Below are 16,907 nucleotides of genomic sequence, written 5' to 3' on the forward strand. Positions count from 1 at the left end.
CACTTTGAACCGATGAAACTTACAGATCATGTAAATAATAGATAATAAGTAAAGGAATTTGGCAAGCGGTAACGATTAATTTCATTTGAGATATTAATTAGGAGGTAATTTTTCCGATTTTGCTTTTACCAAGAAAACTTTATTTTGAACGTAACTTGCTTACTTTTGATGTTAGAACCTTTTTTAAAAAACAAAAACAATTCTTTTTTAAACACTTTAAGAAAGTTTTAATGAGTTTTCCCCGAAAAGTGCTTAATTCTTTAATTATTTCACATTGAAACATTCGATGATTTGGAATTTGACCAATAAGAACCTACCTTTTATTATCTACAACTCTGCTTTTACTGGCTCTACAGACTTCATATTAATATATTTATATACCGTTTTTTACTTTTTTTTATAAGATATATTTTTGCTAAGAATATTTTTTGAAGTAATTGCTAAGAATATATTTTGAGGTATTTGCGAAAAACTGTCTAAAAACGTTTTGTTTTATATATATACATAAATAAATATAGATATAAATAGAAATAAATATACCTTTTACACAGAAAATCTTTTTCTTCAGTTTTTTTTGAAAAATGGAGATCTTAACTTCCAAATAACTCGAAAAGTATTGACTTAGTGAAAAAACGTTATGGAAAAAAGTTACATAGCATGACTTATTTTGAATGTATGTTTTTTCACTTCCGAGAATAAGTGAAATTCCCCCCAGGAAAAAAGCACACATCATCATATCATTATTTTTTTTATTGATATGTTAGCAATGTGTATGCCAAATTTCATGTCAATCTAAGCGGTTGTTTAAAATTTGGAGCAAAAACCGTAAGTAAATGGACTATTGTATGCAAAGCTTCATGAATGGTGACTTTTTCGTTTCAAAGATATTAAGTTGGTTCCCTACTTTATCCCAACCCTGTATAATTATGTTTCTTGTAACAAAAATCTTTGATACATTTATTTTTTTCAGAATGGTCTTTTATCGTCTATTCCTTATATTGTTAACTTTGTTACCACAGTTGTGAGTGGCAGCCTAGCAGATGTGTTTATTAAGAAAAATTTAATGTCAACAATATGGACCAGGAAGATGTTTACATTAGTAGGTAAGGTTACTCCTGTCGTCACATCATTACGGAATTAATTAATTAATTATTTTATTTTAGGTTCTATCATACCAGCAATATGTCTACTTGCTCTAGGATTTGTACCAGATGGCCAAAGAGTATTAGCTGTTATATTATTAGTAATAGGAGTGGGTATTCCAGCTGCTTGCAGTATTGGTAGTGGTATAAATCATATCGATATAGCACCTTCTTTTGCTGGGATTGTTCTGGCTATAATAAATAGCTGTGGAAGTTGTGTTTCCATATTTGGACCTTTGTCGGTACAACTTATAGACGAGGTAAGTTAAATAAATCGTTTTAAATGTGGTGCTGCCGACCTATGTTGAGGGTCTCGTATATATGTTATAGTCAAAGCCCGAATTTCAGGCACTCCTAGGTTTGACTAGGCAATGCTCAGGTCTGACTGACGGTCTTAGTCAAAGCCCGAAATAAATTACAGTTTCGGCCTTTGACTAGTCAAACCTAGGAGAGACTACGTTGGTCAGGCAAAGGTCGAAATTTAATTTTATGAAATCGGGTTTGACTAGTCATCAGCTATTAGCCCGATCAGCTATTAAAATGTCGTAATTTGTTAGAGTAGACTTAATAAAACGTAATTTTTTAAATTTAATGTTTATTATTTTTATATTGTCGTAATTAAAATAAAAAAAAATAGTGTTTATTCTCACATATTGAGGCATTATGGCATTTAGAGTTGCACAATAGGTTAGACCTTTTACACTTGCGTAATTTGAAAGAGCATTTCTTATTGCAGTAGAATTTTATAAACCCTTATCCTCCAAAGGACATCGCACACATCTTATGGAAAATATAATGTCACTCAAATTCAATAAAATTTATACCAATAGATTCGTTTTAAATTAACGATCAAATCTTATCATTGCCCCAACTCTCTATTTTCAAAAATAAGAGCAGAAATTGATATAAATAAATCTGAAATCAAATGGGTAGGTACATAAGTTAGAGAGAGAAAAAATATTTTAAAATACCCAGATTTTCGGTATTCCATAAATCAGCGGATTAGTTTCACTAATCCGCTTAGGCCCAGCGGGATTTAAGCTGTTATGAATAGCACTCAGAGTAATAATGATTGTAAACTAACATTTTATGGACTCCAAAAATGTGATTTCGATAAACTTTAATTGCAATTTGCGCCGTAATTAATCATATTTAAGAGTTGGCGCAATGATAAGAATTGATCGTTATACGAATCTAATATACGTTATACGAATCTAATCGTATAAATTTTATTGAATTTGAGTGACATTATATTTTCCATAAGATGTGTGCGATGTCCTTTAGAATCTTTTGTACTAATTTCTCTAAGAGACAGCTTAACATCTGGAACATCCTCGAAATTAGGAAAATTCTCTTTGCATTCTCTTATTTGTTTTCTTGAAAAAAGTGTGTTTATCGTTCCGTATTTCGTACCAACTCTATACAGAGTGTCTCATTAATAATTGTCCATATAGTAACTGGAGAAACCTTAGCACAAAATACGAAGGTTCAACCTAAAACAAAAATAAAATGTGGTTCCTTATTGAGTTACAGGGTGTTTTATCTAAAAATTTAAAAATTATTTTTGCTCAGCATTTTAAAACTATTCGACCCATCCTTTTCATACTTGGCAGGAAGTATAGGTACTGTACAAACTACTAAAGTATGTTAAATAAACGTTTCTGGCTATTACCAGAGGCGTACGACGGGGGAAAGTGAATGGTTGACCCTTTCCAAATTCTACGCCACTGGCGGAATTGCTATTTTAGTTCAATTTTTGGATTCTCCAATACTTTCTATGAAAATAGTATACTCTCTGTTCGTAACGATAAAGTCATTATTTTTCGAGATCTTTGAAGTTAAAAATGAAACGACACGGTTATTTTGATTAATGTATTGTGTCGCGTCATTTTTAATTTCAAATATCTCGAAAACTAATCATTTTATCGTTTTAAATGAAGAGTATATTATTTACATGAAAAGTATTGAAAAATTAAAAAATACACTAAATTAGCAATTTCGTCATTGGCGTAGAATTTGGGAAGAGTCAACCAGTACAGGGTGTTTCATTAATAATTGTCCATATAGTAACTGGAGAAACCTTAGCACAAAATACCAATTAAATTTTTAGATAAAACACCCTGTAACTCAGTAAGCAACCACATTTTATTTAAGTGTTTTAGGTTAAATCTTCGTATTTTGTGCTAAGGTTTCTCCAGTTACTATATGGACAATTATTAATGAAACACCCCGTATAAACCGTCAATTATTGTTTTATCTTGTATGATACCCAAAATATTTCGAGCATCTCCTTGGCACGCGTTCGAGCATGCGTTGTGCACAGACAAAAAAGATTAAAATAAATAAAGGAAATGCGATTGAAGGTCTTTATGCCCAGGCTAACGCTATGAAACAATTAAGTGAAAAAAAAAATTCCTCCAATTTCGATCGGAAAAACTGTAACAATACCTATCCCAGCTTTGATAGAGCCAAAGAGGCTGCTCGAAATATTTTGAGTAGCATACAAGATAAAGCAATTGACGGTTTATATAGAGTTGGTATGAAATACGGAACAATAAACACACTTTTTTCAAGAAATCAAATAAGAGAATGCAAAGAGAAATTTCCTAATTTCGAAGATGTTCCAGACGTTAAGCAGTCTCTGTCTCTAAGAGAAATTAGTACAAAAGATTTTAAATTTGGAGGACAAGGGTTTATAAAATTCTACTGCAATAAGAAATGCTCTTTCAAATTACGCAAGTGTAAAAGGTCTAACCTATTGTGCAACTCTAAATGCCATAATGCCTCAACATGTGAGAATAAACACTAATTTTTTTTTTATTTTAATTACGACAATATAAAAATAATAAACATTAAACTTAAAAAATGACGTTTTATTAAGCTAAATCTAACAAATTACATTTTAATAGCTGATCGGGGTTTGACTAGTCAAACCCCGATTTCATAAAATTAAATTTCCACCTTTGCCTGATCAACTTAGTCGCTCCTAGGTTTGACTAGTCAAAGGCCGAAACTGTAATTTATTTCGGGCTTTGACTAAGACCGTCAGTCAGACCTGAGGATTGCCTAGTCAAACCTAGGAGTGCCTGAAATTCGGGCTTTGACTATAACATATACACCACACAACTAACATAAAAATTCTCCAGAGGCTCAGAAAAGACAAAGAAATTATTAACACCGTAAATAACAGAAAATTGGCTTACTTCGGCCACATTCTGCGTAATAATAAATACCGACTTCTACAGTTGATTCTGCAAGACAAGATTAAGGACAAGATTGACCCTGGACATAGACATATATCCTGGCTGGTCAATTTTAGGAAGTGGACTGGTCTAACTTCAACTGATCTATTAGACGAAGTAACGAAGCACTAAAAAGCCCAAAACCTAGGAATTTTACGCAGTAAGATGAATCGTCATGCAACTTTTTGCATTCAATTCGAGAGAGTGTCAGGCAATTTTGTGAACTAAATTGATCTCCTGCAAAAAATTCTGTGCATGAGAAAATGCATTTTCAAAGTGCATCTCGAAGAGATGGAAAATGAAACATTTAGAACTCGGGAAATATTGACGGAACTGAGTTCAATTTTTGTATTTCGGGGTTTTGGAGGTCAGTGAACACAAATTTCATGACGGCGATGGTCTCCGAGGTACCTGGTGCCCAAGATGGAGCTCGTCGCTTGGGACGATCGAATAATTCGCGGGACGATTGAATAATTCGCAAAACGAAGACTGGATTGAAAAACTGAAAAATACGCGTCAAAAATCTATCGAATGACACTAAAGACGACCCCCCACTCCGTCCCTTGGATGTGGGGTAGGGGTAACTTTAAAATCTTAAACGGAAACGCCCATTTATAATTACATATTTGGATTGCTTACGTAAAAATAAGCAACTTTTATTCGAGAATTTTTTTCGGATTGTGGATAGATGGAGCTATAATTGTGATACCATAGGTAAATTATAAAAACGGTCTAACATCTCGAGAAATACACTTCCACCTAAAAGACCAAAAACTACGTATTTAATAAGCTTCAATAACCTATCGAATAACATCAAACACGACTCTCCATTCCACCCCCTGGAGGTGGGGTGGGGGTTAACTTTAAAATCTTAAATGGGAATCCCCATGTTTTATTGCAGATTTGGATTCCTCGTAAAAAAATAAGTAAGATTTATTCGAAACATTTTTTAGAATTGTTAATAGATGGCGCTAATAAATAGTGTTTTTCCGATTATGGCGCCATCTATCCAGAATTCAAAAAAATATCTCAAATAAATGTTACTTATTTTTACGTAAGAAATCCAAATCTGAAATAAAAAATGGGGGCTCCTATTTAAGATTTTAAAGTTACACCCCTTCCCACCTGCAAGGTGCAGGGTCGTGTCTTATGTTATTCGATAGGTTCACGTGGTATTACGAAGAAACCGTTTTTTCCGATTATAGCGCCATCTATCCATAATTCTAAAAAATGTTTCGAATAAGAATTACTTACTTTTACGTAAGCAATCCAAATCTGCAATAATAAATGGGGTTTCTATTTAAGATTTTAAAGTTACCCCATCCCACCTCCAGGGAGTGGAGTGGGGTGGTCGTGTTTAGTGTCATTCGATAGATTTTTGAAAAATATTCTTCTTCTTCTTCCTCTTTATAAGCAATTCTGCTTGTTCATTGGCGGATTGATACCACTATGTAAGGTTGTCACTCCATCTTTTGCGCAGTCGGCCGATACTTCTTCTACCGATTGGTGATTTATCTCGTGCTATTTTGACCACACGTGTCTCCCCCATTCTGGTTATGTGGTTGTTCCATTCTTTTTTTCTATTTAGTGTCCATTCGTTTATACACTGTACGTTACATCGTCTTCTAATATCTTCGCTCCTCTTTCGATCTCTCAGTGTATTTCCTGTAATTCTTCTCAGTACTCTCATCTCTGCCGTTTCCAGTAGTTTTTGTGTTGTGGCTGTATCGGGTCTTGTTTCTGATTCATATGTTATTATTAGTCTTACACTGGCTTTATAAATTCTTGACTTCATCTCAGTGTTAGTATGTCGGTTTCACCATATAGTGTTATTAAGGCATCCTGCCAATCTATTTGCTTTTTGTACTTGATTTCTCACTTCTTTGTCTAGGTCTCCATAACTTGATAATGTAATTCCAAGGCATTTAACTTCCATTACTTGTTCAATATTGATACCATCAATTTCTATTTTGCATCTGATTGGTTCTTTACTGATTACTATTGTTTTGGTTTTCTGAGATAAAATTGCCATATTGAATACTTATTTTCCAATTTTTCGATCCAATCTTTATTTCTCGAATTATTCGATCGTCCTGCGATTTATTCGGTCGTCCCAGGCGACGAGTTCCACCCTGGGCACCAGGTACCTCGGAGACCATCGCCGTCATGAAATTCGTGTTCAGTGACCTCGAAAACCCCGAAGTATAAAAATTTAACTAATTTCCGTCAATATTTCCTGAGTCCTAAATTTTTTATTTTCCATCTATTCGAGATGCAATTTAAAGATGCTTTTTCCCATGCACAAAAATTTTTGCCGAAGATCAATTTAGTTCACAAAATTGCCTGACACTCTCACGAATCGAATGCAAAAAGTTGCATGACGATTCATATTACTGCACAAAATTCCTAGGTTTAATGCTTCGTTGCCTCGTCTATATTTCGAGCCGCCGATGTGAATAGAATAAGATGGGTCAATGTGGTCGCCAACATCAATCTCTAGAATTCTAGAAGATAGGCACCTTTAGAAGAAGCTACACTGGAGATGTACATATTTGACACGTATTGTGTTATTAATGCAGTTTAGGTGTTTTTTAGAATCATGGATCATGAAATAATGTTTTGCGAAGTCTGTAGTGTTTATGTTGTAGTGATTTAGTGCTTCTGTGAAACCCCTAATTGACATAATAAATAAAAATAAAAAAATATGAAAAAATATTTTTAAGAAACGCTTTTCTTTAGTTACGAGTGACTAAAATTAAACATATTATAAAAAAATCAACTAAACAGCAAAAAATAAAAAAAATGAAAAAATCTAACACATTCGTCAAAGAAAAGAGTGGCCCGTCTTCATTGAATAAACGGCTTTCGCACCACGCTTTTCTTTAACGAATGTGAATTTTTTTAATTTTTTGCTTTTTAGTTGATTTTTGTATAATATGTTTACTTTTAGTCACTCGTAACTAAAGAAAAGCGTTTCTTAAAAATATTTTTTTCATATTTTTTATTTTTTAGTCTTACACTTTTCAAACATTAAAATATATAGTCATGTTTATTAAAATATGTATAAAACATAATATGATGTACAAACATGAAAAGTAGTCGGAATCGGCAAAAAATTTGAAACTTTATTGTTTATTTATGAAGCATAACGTAAACAATTAACGTAAAAAGTGAAATTATGTATAATTAGCTTAATCATATAATTAGCTACAATCTGTAAAAGTTTCAAGTTTCTTCATTGTAAAAAACAAGAGAATTTAAGCATTTTCCGTTAAAATCGTTTTTTTATTTAAACAATTAATAAACAAAAAAAAAAAATTATTGACTATTCGTGTATTGTTCCCGCGAATGCATATGTCTGCAAATTTTTAGTCATTTGCATTGAAGAAAAGGCAGTCACATTAACGTCCAAAGATTTGACCCAAACAATTGAACCAAAGAAAAGCGTTTAATTAATTAATACGACAAAACGAAATCTAATGTTAATTGTAGCACAAAACGTCTCTACCGGTGGTTTTTCTAAGACTACGATAAAAACACGAATTTTTTGAATTCGAGTTTTGGTTGAAGTTTTGTTTTGTATCGTATTGAAATTTGACACGAATAAACGCCGATTTTTATATAAACAAATATATGAGCGTTCAAAATTTGAAATTTTATTGTTTATTTATGAAGCATAACGTAAAAAGCGAAATTATGTATAGTTCATATCATTAGCTACAATCCGTAAAAGTTTCAAGTTTCTACATTGTAAAAATCAAGAGAATTTAAGCATTTTCCATTAAAATCTTTTTTTTATTTAAGCAATTAATAAACATAAAATTTTTTTATTGACTATTCGTGTATTGTTCCCGCGAATTCATATGTCTGCAAATTTTTATTCATTTGCATTGAAGAAAAGTCAGTCAAATTAACGTCTAAAGACTTTATGCAAACTATTGAAGTAAAGAAAAGCGTTTAAAAAGCGAGCTCTACACTCTCGCGAAGTTCCTCGACGAAGTACTAGGTAAGTTGTCCGAAGTGCATCTCTACACAATCGTTCAACTTCGAGGAACACATTCTCTCGGGGAGATACTAACTTCGAATCCTTTGACTCGGTCGCAAAAACCGACACATAATGGAAGTAGCCCGAGGCGAAGGGAAGTCGCATGAAGTATTAAGTACCTCTCTACACTCTCGTACTCGCTGAACTTCGATCAACTTCGCGAGCAATATAGTGGGCAAAAGATACGAGAATATTCATTATTTCAACTTGTCACGTTTTCATAATACGAGCAGTAGCAGCGTTTTTTTTATTATGTTTTTAGTTATATTAATATTATAGCTAAGCTCTCTTTTTTTCTTTTAGAACAAAAAAGGACAATGGGCAATCATATTTACGATAGCTGCAGTATTGTATGGGGTGTCATCAATTTTGTTTTTATTGTTTGCCACAGCTGAAATTCAAGACTTTGATCCAGCCAAGAAGGAAAAGATGACAAAAAGAAAAATGAAGGAAAAGAAACATTCTGTAATATCCGTAATCTCAATGTAAACAATTTAATATTCTGGAAATTTTATATTTATAATAAAATAAATAATATATCTGAAACGAATATAACGACTGAAGGAGCAGAAAATGAGTATAATGTGTTACTAATGCAGTTGCTATAAATAGGATTGAAACGTTTTTATATTAAAATACGAAATAAAAAAAAATTAAAAACATTTTTTATTACTGTAGTTGTTTAAGAGAAAACTGTCTAAACATATATTATAGGACCATTTAAAGCCCGAAAGCTGTAAATATTCTAATCTAATTTAAGACAAAAATAATAAAGTGGTTGTCAAGGGTGTGTTTTATCATTTACTTGTAATAATTTTATTCTTTACATATGGGTTAACCCTTAAGTACTAATACAAAGTCTCACAGAGAGTATTACACCGGAATATCTCTTCACCCCATCAATTATTTTCAGCGTGTGCAGTTCATGTAATTTCAGTACATGTTACAGACCCCATAAATAAGACAGTGACATAATAAGACATATTCTATCCTACTATATCGTCGGCCTAATTTAAAAATACATAAGTCCAAAATACCTGATTTTACAGGAGAGACAACAAACTGTGCACAACTCCACTGGTATACAACTATACTAAATTTACAATCAAGATGCAGTATAAATAAACAAACCAAGACAGTTAAATGCTACTAGGAGCACTGCCGAATCATAATTTACAATGTGTATACGTCTTGGTTTGTTTATTTCTACTGCATCTTAAATGTATTTATTTGTTAATTACATTTGTTTATATAATTTGTTTAATTATCAAACAATATGTTGTATCATTTTAACCTATACCCTCTTCCCTCTTGGTACTCAACCGTTTACAATGAAAAGACTTTTTATTGTATAAATATCAGGAAAGTTACGGAGAGTTTGGCAATTAACAAAAACGGACTTCTAGGACTGCAGATTTCATATGGTTTTCAACATTATTAGACTTATGCAGATTTTAGTTTCACTATTTTAGCAAAATCTAGTAAACTATATTAGAAGAAAACAGAGTCGTACATGGCTTTTGGATAGTGCTAACAGATGCTATTAAAAGTCTTAAATTTAATATTCTGGACTTGCTTTTTTTGCATTTTTCATATTAGGCCGACGATATGCTGATGATACCGCTCTCCTTACTGCAGGCACTGTTCTACAGAGACTTACACTCAACACAACAAAAACTTAAATGATTAGCTTCAGACATCCTCATAGCACCCGAGTAGAGGATGCTAGGATACCCTTCAAGGAGAAAGACTCGAATTCATCATCGGTGGACTATTTGGGAGGTTTGGAAACTCATTCTGAAAAACTCTCCTACACACCTATAAGACTTTAATTACGCCATTTATCGAATTCAGGGTGTATCTCTACGCATCACTAAACACATACCACAAGAATACCATCGTAGCAACGGAAACAAAAATCCTAAAAAAAAGGGATTTAGAACGGAGTGGTGTTCTTTCCCGTCGACATTGGTACATACACTCGCTAAACTAACTACCATACAGGAGAGAATTCATTCTCTCAGCAAAACATAGGTATTCCGTACGATAGACAGCGCTGACACCAAAGCTAAAGAGACCTTCAAAACACCATGCCACCGACGAGGTTACACACTCATTGAGCCTCCTAAAAAACTTCCATTCCCTCCAGCCAATATTCTTCATTTGGCCAGGAACAAACTTCCTAATGAGTATTACGACATCCTAGAAAAAATCTTCCTTAGATATCTCAGATAATATAAGCTGCATCCCACAAACGCTATAGAGCCGTTTTCAAAGTATGTTGGTAACATCCAAGGTATCCTTGGCCCGCTGGTGGATTTGATAGCAGAGATTATTCACCTTACACTCCTCTCTTAGCTTCTGAGCTAAATCTAACTATCTTCTTAGTTCCTCCCAGCACTAGCAGGATTTGCAAACTCTGTCAAGTCCCCCTCCTACGCTCACGCAAAAAGGGAGATACTTCACCTTAAAGAGGCTTACGCCTAAACAACGGCGTAACCAGGGTGATCCTAAGGGGTGGGTTACAACTTCAAAATTGCTTGATTTGTCAACAATCCATAATGGTGTTAAGCATATAGAGCTCAAAGTAGATCCCAATGGGGGGGGGGTATAACCCCCAAGACCCCCTGGTTACGCCTATACGCCTAAACCCCGTTTAGATGACATGTCTTGATTGATGGCAATAAAATTTAACCATTGTTAAGAAATATGAATAGGGTTCAAATTCCGTATTGATAGGCAGATCCAGTATTAGTTTTGTTTTGGATCTAACGAGTATGACGGGAGAAAGTAAACGCCTCTTTCTCAAATAAAAAATGGATATAATTAATAAGTGAAAAAAGTGGCATAGGTAGGTACCGAAAAGCCGAAAAATTCAAAGTAGGCAAGAATCAAATGACCATTTTGCTGTAAAATAAGGTAGAGGTCACAAATTCGTTTCAAGAAGGCGATAACACTGACCAAAAATAACTTATAAAACCGAGAGACTTCAATATTCACCATAATTCAAGTCAAAGCGCTAGAAGGTGCGCAAGGCCCAGCAGGTCAGTAAATGAACGTGGAATATGGCGATATTGTGATTTTCCGTGTCACCACCGAATTGCATGAACATTTGGATTAGGTTTCCTTTTACCCTTTACTTCACTTTTTACGTGTGCCGTTGGTTGGGTTTACTCTGGTGGTGAAAACCACCCTTTCTCAAGGGTGAAAAACATAACATACGTTTAAAATAAGCCCCGAAACGGATGAACAAACTAATTCTTAGCAACTTCTGTTTTAATTCTTAGAGTTTTTTCACTGAGGCAATAATTTTGAATTATTTTCTGGTGAAAATTATCAATTTCAATCAATTTTCAATAAAACGTTTTTAAACGGTTGGTTTCAAATACCTCAAAAAGTAAATATGTAACAAAATAATTAATGACCGACCGTCGTATAACAGATCCCATCTCCATATACACATTCCACGTGGATATTTCTAGATAAGACGCGATGTAGCGGGACGGAAGACGAGAAATTCTCCGAATGTCTGAACAATAACTAGAGATGAGCGTAGATGGTTCCAGAATAACGGCTGGGCTATAAATTGGGACGGATTTTGAAAATAGAGTTAGTTGATAATATAGATTCGATCTATAACTTGTATAAATAAATTCGTATAAACAAACCGAGAGTATTATTTTAAACCGTAATCACGCTACAGTTTGGTGTCCGGTGTTCGGTAGTGCGATATAAATAAGTGAATTAGAGAAAGACTTTAAAAGACTTTTGGACTTTATTCGCCGGGAATAATTAAAGTACGTTAATTGTTCGGTATTCGGAAAGGCTTTTAAAAGACATTTTGAAAATTACCTGTGTGCCGACCAAAGATGTTGCTAGAAGAACTTTCCCTAAAACAGCTCCGTGAACAATTAGAAGAGTACGAGTTAGATGCCAGTGGGTCCAAGAAAGTCCTGACAGCACGACTCGAGGAGGTCCTCAAGAAGAATGGAGATGACCCAAAGACGTTCTACTTCCAGTCAGCGGAAGAAACAATCTTATCGAAATTAAAAACTGTTTCTGAAACGATCGATGAAACTTCTAGAAAAAGCAACGATAAATTCGAAAATATTGCTAAAAAATTTGACGAGACTTCTCAAATAATTAAAGACGTTTCTCAAAAGATCGATGAAACGTCTAAGATAAATAATGAGAAATTCGACACCATTTCTCAAAAGATCGATAAAACTAGTAGAAAGAACAACGAGAAATTTGAAGAAGTTTCTAGAACATTCGAAAGGTACAGAAAAGTGTAGACGACAATAAAGAAATGTTAGAAGAGAAGGTCAAACAACTAGAGACTATGATAACCAATACGAAAGTTCTACCCTCAGTTAATACAGTAGTTTAAGCCGTAGAAGAGAAGATCAAAGAATTAGAGAGCATTATAGCCGATACAAAAGTGCAACCGTCAGTTAATGCAGTAGCTTTAGATCCTGTAGTGAAAGATGAACTACCGAGAGACGAAACGTCGCATAATATGAGATTCAAATTACCACCATTTGATGGAATGTCCTCTTGGTCCATATACCTTAGACAGTTTGAAGCTATTGCGACCGCCAATCATTGGACCGAACAAGAAAAGGCTGTTTTCTTGACTGCTGCTTTACGAGGTGATACCGCAGATATATTAACACAATTCCTAAGGGTCAAGGAAAATGTTACCAGAGCTTGTTCACTCGTCTAGAAAAACGCTATGGAGATGCCCATCTACAACAAGTATATAAAGCACAACTGCGAAGTAGAAGTCAACGAGCAAGTGAGAATCTGCAAGAATTTGAAGCAGATGTGGCTCGTGTGGTGCGGTTGGCTTATCCAGAGGTGCCAGACAGCGTTTTAGAAGAAATTGCGGTAGATACCTTCGTCAATGGGCTGAAAGATAGTGAACTACAGAAAGCTTTACGACTAGCAAGACTAAAAGTTTTAGATGAAGCACTTGCTGTTGCATTGGAACACGAAACGGCTAGTCAAACTTCACCATAGAGTAAGCCAGATAGAGTAAGAGCCACAGAGTAAGAACCATTGAAGAAAGTGACGAACACAACAATGAACGTCTGGAAAAAATGATACGGAGAGTATTTCGTAACGAGATGCCAAAGAGACGCGAGCATAGATGTTGGAATTGCGGCGACGTAGGCCACATTCGTGGAAATTGTAAGAAGATCGTCCAGCAGTCGGAAAACTAGAGCGGGTCGACACCAAGGGGCAACTGCCGACCTCGAGAACTAGAGCCCCCATAGTAACTGTCAACCTTACGTCCTCTGGTGGAATCCACAACTTATACATCGAAGGTCGTATCAATAATAGATGTAGATCGTTTTTGGTGGATACAGGTGCAACGAGAACTATCGCACGTCCAGACGTAGTACGAGGCCATCATAAGTTATCACCTGCAACAGTAAAGCTTTGAACAGCAACTGGTGAGCTAATTAATACATATGGCGAGATTAATATGTCAGTATCCTTTGGCCAGACTACAGTTGAACACCAAGTATTAATTGCCGAGATCTCCGAGGAGTTCATATTGGGGATGGACGTACTAAGAAAAGTTGGGGCAATATTGGAAGTTCAAAATGGAGTTCTCAGGATCAATGGTGAAGAGTTGTCCTTTCACGACGACAAAGAAGATATGTCATCCGCCTACTAACTACATGCGAAGTAACCATACCCGCTAATAGTGAGAAAATTCTGATGACCATGCTTGATGGACACTGCCGAGAGGGAAGTTTAAGGATGGTCGAAGATGTGGATAATGTCGAGTTCCTAACGGCGAAAACTTTGGTGAGAGTTCGAGATGTCATCCCTGTAAGAGTTATGAACTTAAGGGAAACTGCTATCAAGTTGAGTAGAGGAGCTTTGATCGGACAGTGTGTTCCCGTGGCTTCAATTTACTCTGTGAATACCAATGAGAAATCATCGAAGGCGAAGTATCCAAAGGAGCTTGTTGAGATGATCATTGAAAGATGCCAAGATCTTGATCAGGAACTAACGGAAAAAGTGACGTCTATGCTGATAGAGTATCAAGATGTTTTTGCTATTGATAAGGAGGATAAGGGCAAAACAAGCATAGTAACGCATAAAATAAATACCGGAGATATGGACAAACAAGGGGTAATTTAACCATCGAACAGTCCATGGACATCACTAGTACCTAGTTCTGGTAAAGAAGAAAGATGGTTCAACCCGTTTTTGTATCGACTACCGCCAGATCAATGCGGTAACAAAAAAAGATAGTTATCCTTTGCCCAGAATAGGCGATACCTTGGATACTCTCTCCGGTTCTCGTTGGTTCTTCACACTCGATTTAAAAAGTGGATATTGGCAAGTAGACATGGGGCCAGCCGATCGGGAGAAAACAGCATTTTCGATAGGATCACAGCTTTGGCAGTTTAGGGCTATGCCGTTTGGTTTATGTAACGCTCCTGTCACATTTGAAAGACTAATGGAGGCAGTTTTAAGAGGTCTAACATGGAAAACATGTCTGGTTTACTTGGATGATGTAATTGTGGTTGGAAGGTCCTTTGATAAACATGCCAAGAATCTAATAGAAGTCGAGTAGAAAACGAGAAGTTAAGTACTTGGGACATATTGTATCGAGTAATGGTGTAACAGCTGATCCTGGAAAGATTGAAGCAATTAAATATTGGCCAGTACCAAAAGATAAACATGAAATTAGAAGTTTCCTTGGCCTATGTACATATTACTGACGATTTTTCAAATGATTTGCCAATATCTCCAAGCCCTAACAAAGTTGACGGAGGAGAGCAAAGAATATACATGGAGTGAAGAGTAACAAAAATCTTTCGAACAACTACAAATGGCTCTGATCAGTGCACCAATATTAAGCTACCCGGGACAGGCAGGAAAATTTGTTTTGGATACCGATGCTAGCAACAGTGCCATAGGAGCTGTTCCCTCACAAATCCAGAATGGACAGGAAAAAGTCATCGCTTATTTCAGCAAAGTCCTGTCGAAACCAGAAAGAAACTTTTGCGTTACCAGAAGAGAACTGCTGGGTATAGTGAAGGCTTGCGAACATTTCCATAAATACTTGTACGGCAGAAAGTTCCATCATCGAACAGATCACGCTGCTCTAAAATGGCTCATACAATTCCGAAATCCAGAGGGCCAGATGGCAAGATAGAACGATTACGATTATGAGATAGAACACATGGCCGGAAGACTTCATTCAAATGCTGATGCCCATTCGAGACGACCATGCAGTGCCAATTGTAATCACTGTGCCAAATTAGAGGAACGATTTTGCCCCGTGAGACGAACCAACGTAGTTAATGAGAAATGGCAGCCCCAACCGTTACAAGACGCCCAAGAAGGGGATCCGTGTATAAAAAGAGTATTGGATTGGATGCGGCAAGGTGAAAGACCTAGTTGGCAAAACATTAGTGCCTGTAGTCCGGAAGTCAAGGCCTACTGGAGCCAATGGAATTGCCTGGTACTAAAAGATGATCTTCTGTACAGAACCTTTGAGAGTGATGATGGTACAGAATCCAAGCTTCAGTTGATTGTACCTAAAAGTAAAGTGTCAGAAGTATTGCGTCAGTTGCATGACGGTGCATCAGGTGGACACTTTGGTATTACGAAGACTCTACAAAAGGTTCGAGAACGGTTCTATTGGGTGAACTGTAAAGATGATGTACAAAGATGGTGCCGGAAATGTGAACTGTGTGCATCCAGTAATGGTCCAGTTAGTAAAAAGAAAGCACCCATGAGACAGTACAACGTTGGCAGTCGTATGGAAAGAGTAGCAATCGACATTGCAGGTCCATTTCCAGAAACTGAGGCTGGAAATAAATACATCCTGGTAGCCATGGATTATTTTACAAAATGGACTGAGGCCTATGCATTACCAAATCAAGAAGCTGCTACCGTTGCAGAGGTACTTGTTAAAGAATTCTTCAGTAGATTTGGTGTTCCCTTGAAGATCCACTCCGACCAAGGGCGAAACTTTGAGTCAGGCCTTTTCCAAAACGTTTGTAAATTGACTGGTGTCAATAAGCCCAGAACGACACCTCTGCATCCTCAATCAAATGGAATGGTCGAGAGGATGAACCGAACGATAGGTAAACACTTGTCCAAAGTTGTATCTGAACATCAGCGAGATTGGGACCAACACATTCATTTATTCCTGATGGCCTACCGCTCGGCCGTGAATGAAACTACAGGTCAAACACCAACCTGCCTGATGTTGGGTCGTGAAGTTCGTTTGCCCTGCGACCTAGAGTTTGGCTGCAGACCTTCCGAGGAACATGTTGCAGGCGAAGAATACGTCGACTGTCTGAAGTTACGAATGAACAACATTCATGAACTTGCCCGACAACACATCCAGATAGACAGTGACAGAATGAAAGATCAATATAATTCTCGATGCTGTATCTTGTCTGGCTGTATAATCCACAACGTCGTCGAGGCTTGTGTCCT

At 35.9% G+C, this 16,907-nt stretch overlaps 1 protein-coding gene across 1 annotated transcript in view; it reads left to right on the plus strand.

Moving 5' to 3' along the window:
- Positions 1-9,217, plus strand: part of LOC114332090 (sialin) — an 81,573-nt gene extending 72,356 nt beyond the window's left edge. The window contains exons 6-8 of the mRNA XM_028281799.2: positions 971-1,103; positions 1,164-1,402; positions 8,733-9,217. Of these exons, the coding sequence (XP_028137600.1) occupies positions 971-1,103; positions 1,164-1,402; positions 8,733-8,918 (558 nt within the window). The 3' untranslated portion in view covers positions 8,919-9,217. The remainder of the gene's footprint in view (positions 1-970; positions 1,104-1,163; positions 1,403-8,732) is intronic.
- Positions 9,218-16,907: the final 7,690 nt, after the last annotated feature.

Source organism: Diabrotica virgifera, chromosome 6 (genome assembly GCF_917563875.1).
Source record: "Diabrotica virgifera virgifera chromosome 6, PGI_DIABVI_V3a".
Classification (NCBI taxonomy): Eukaryota; Metazoa; Arthropoda; class Insecta; order Coleoptera; family Chrysomelidae; genus Diabrotica; species Diabrotica virgifera.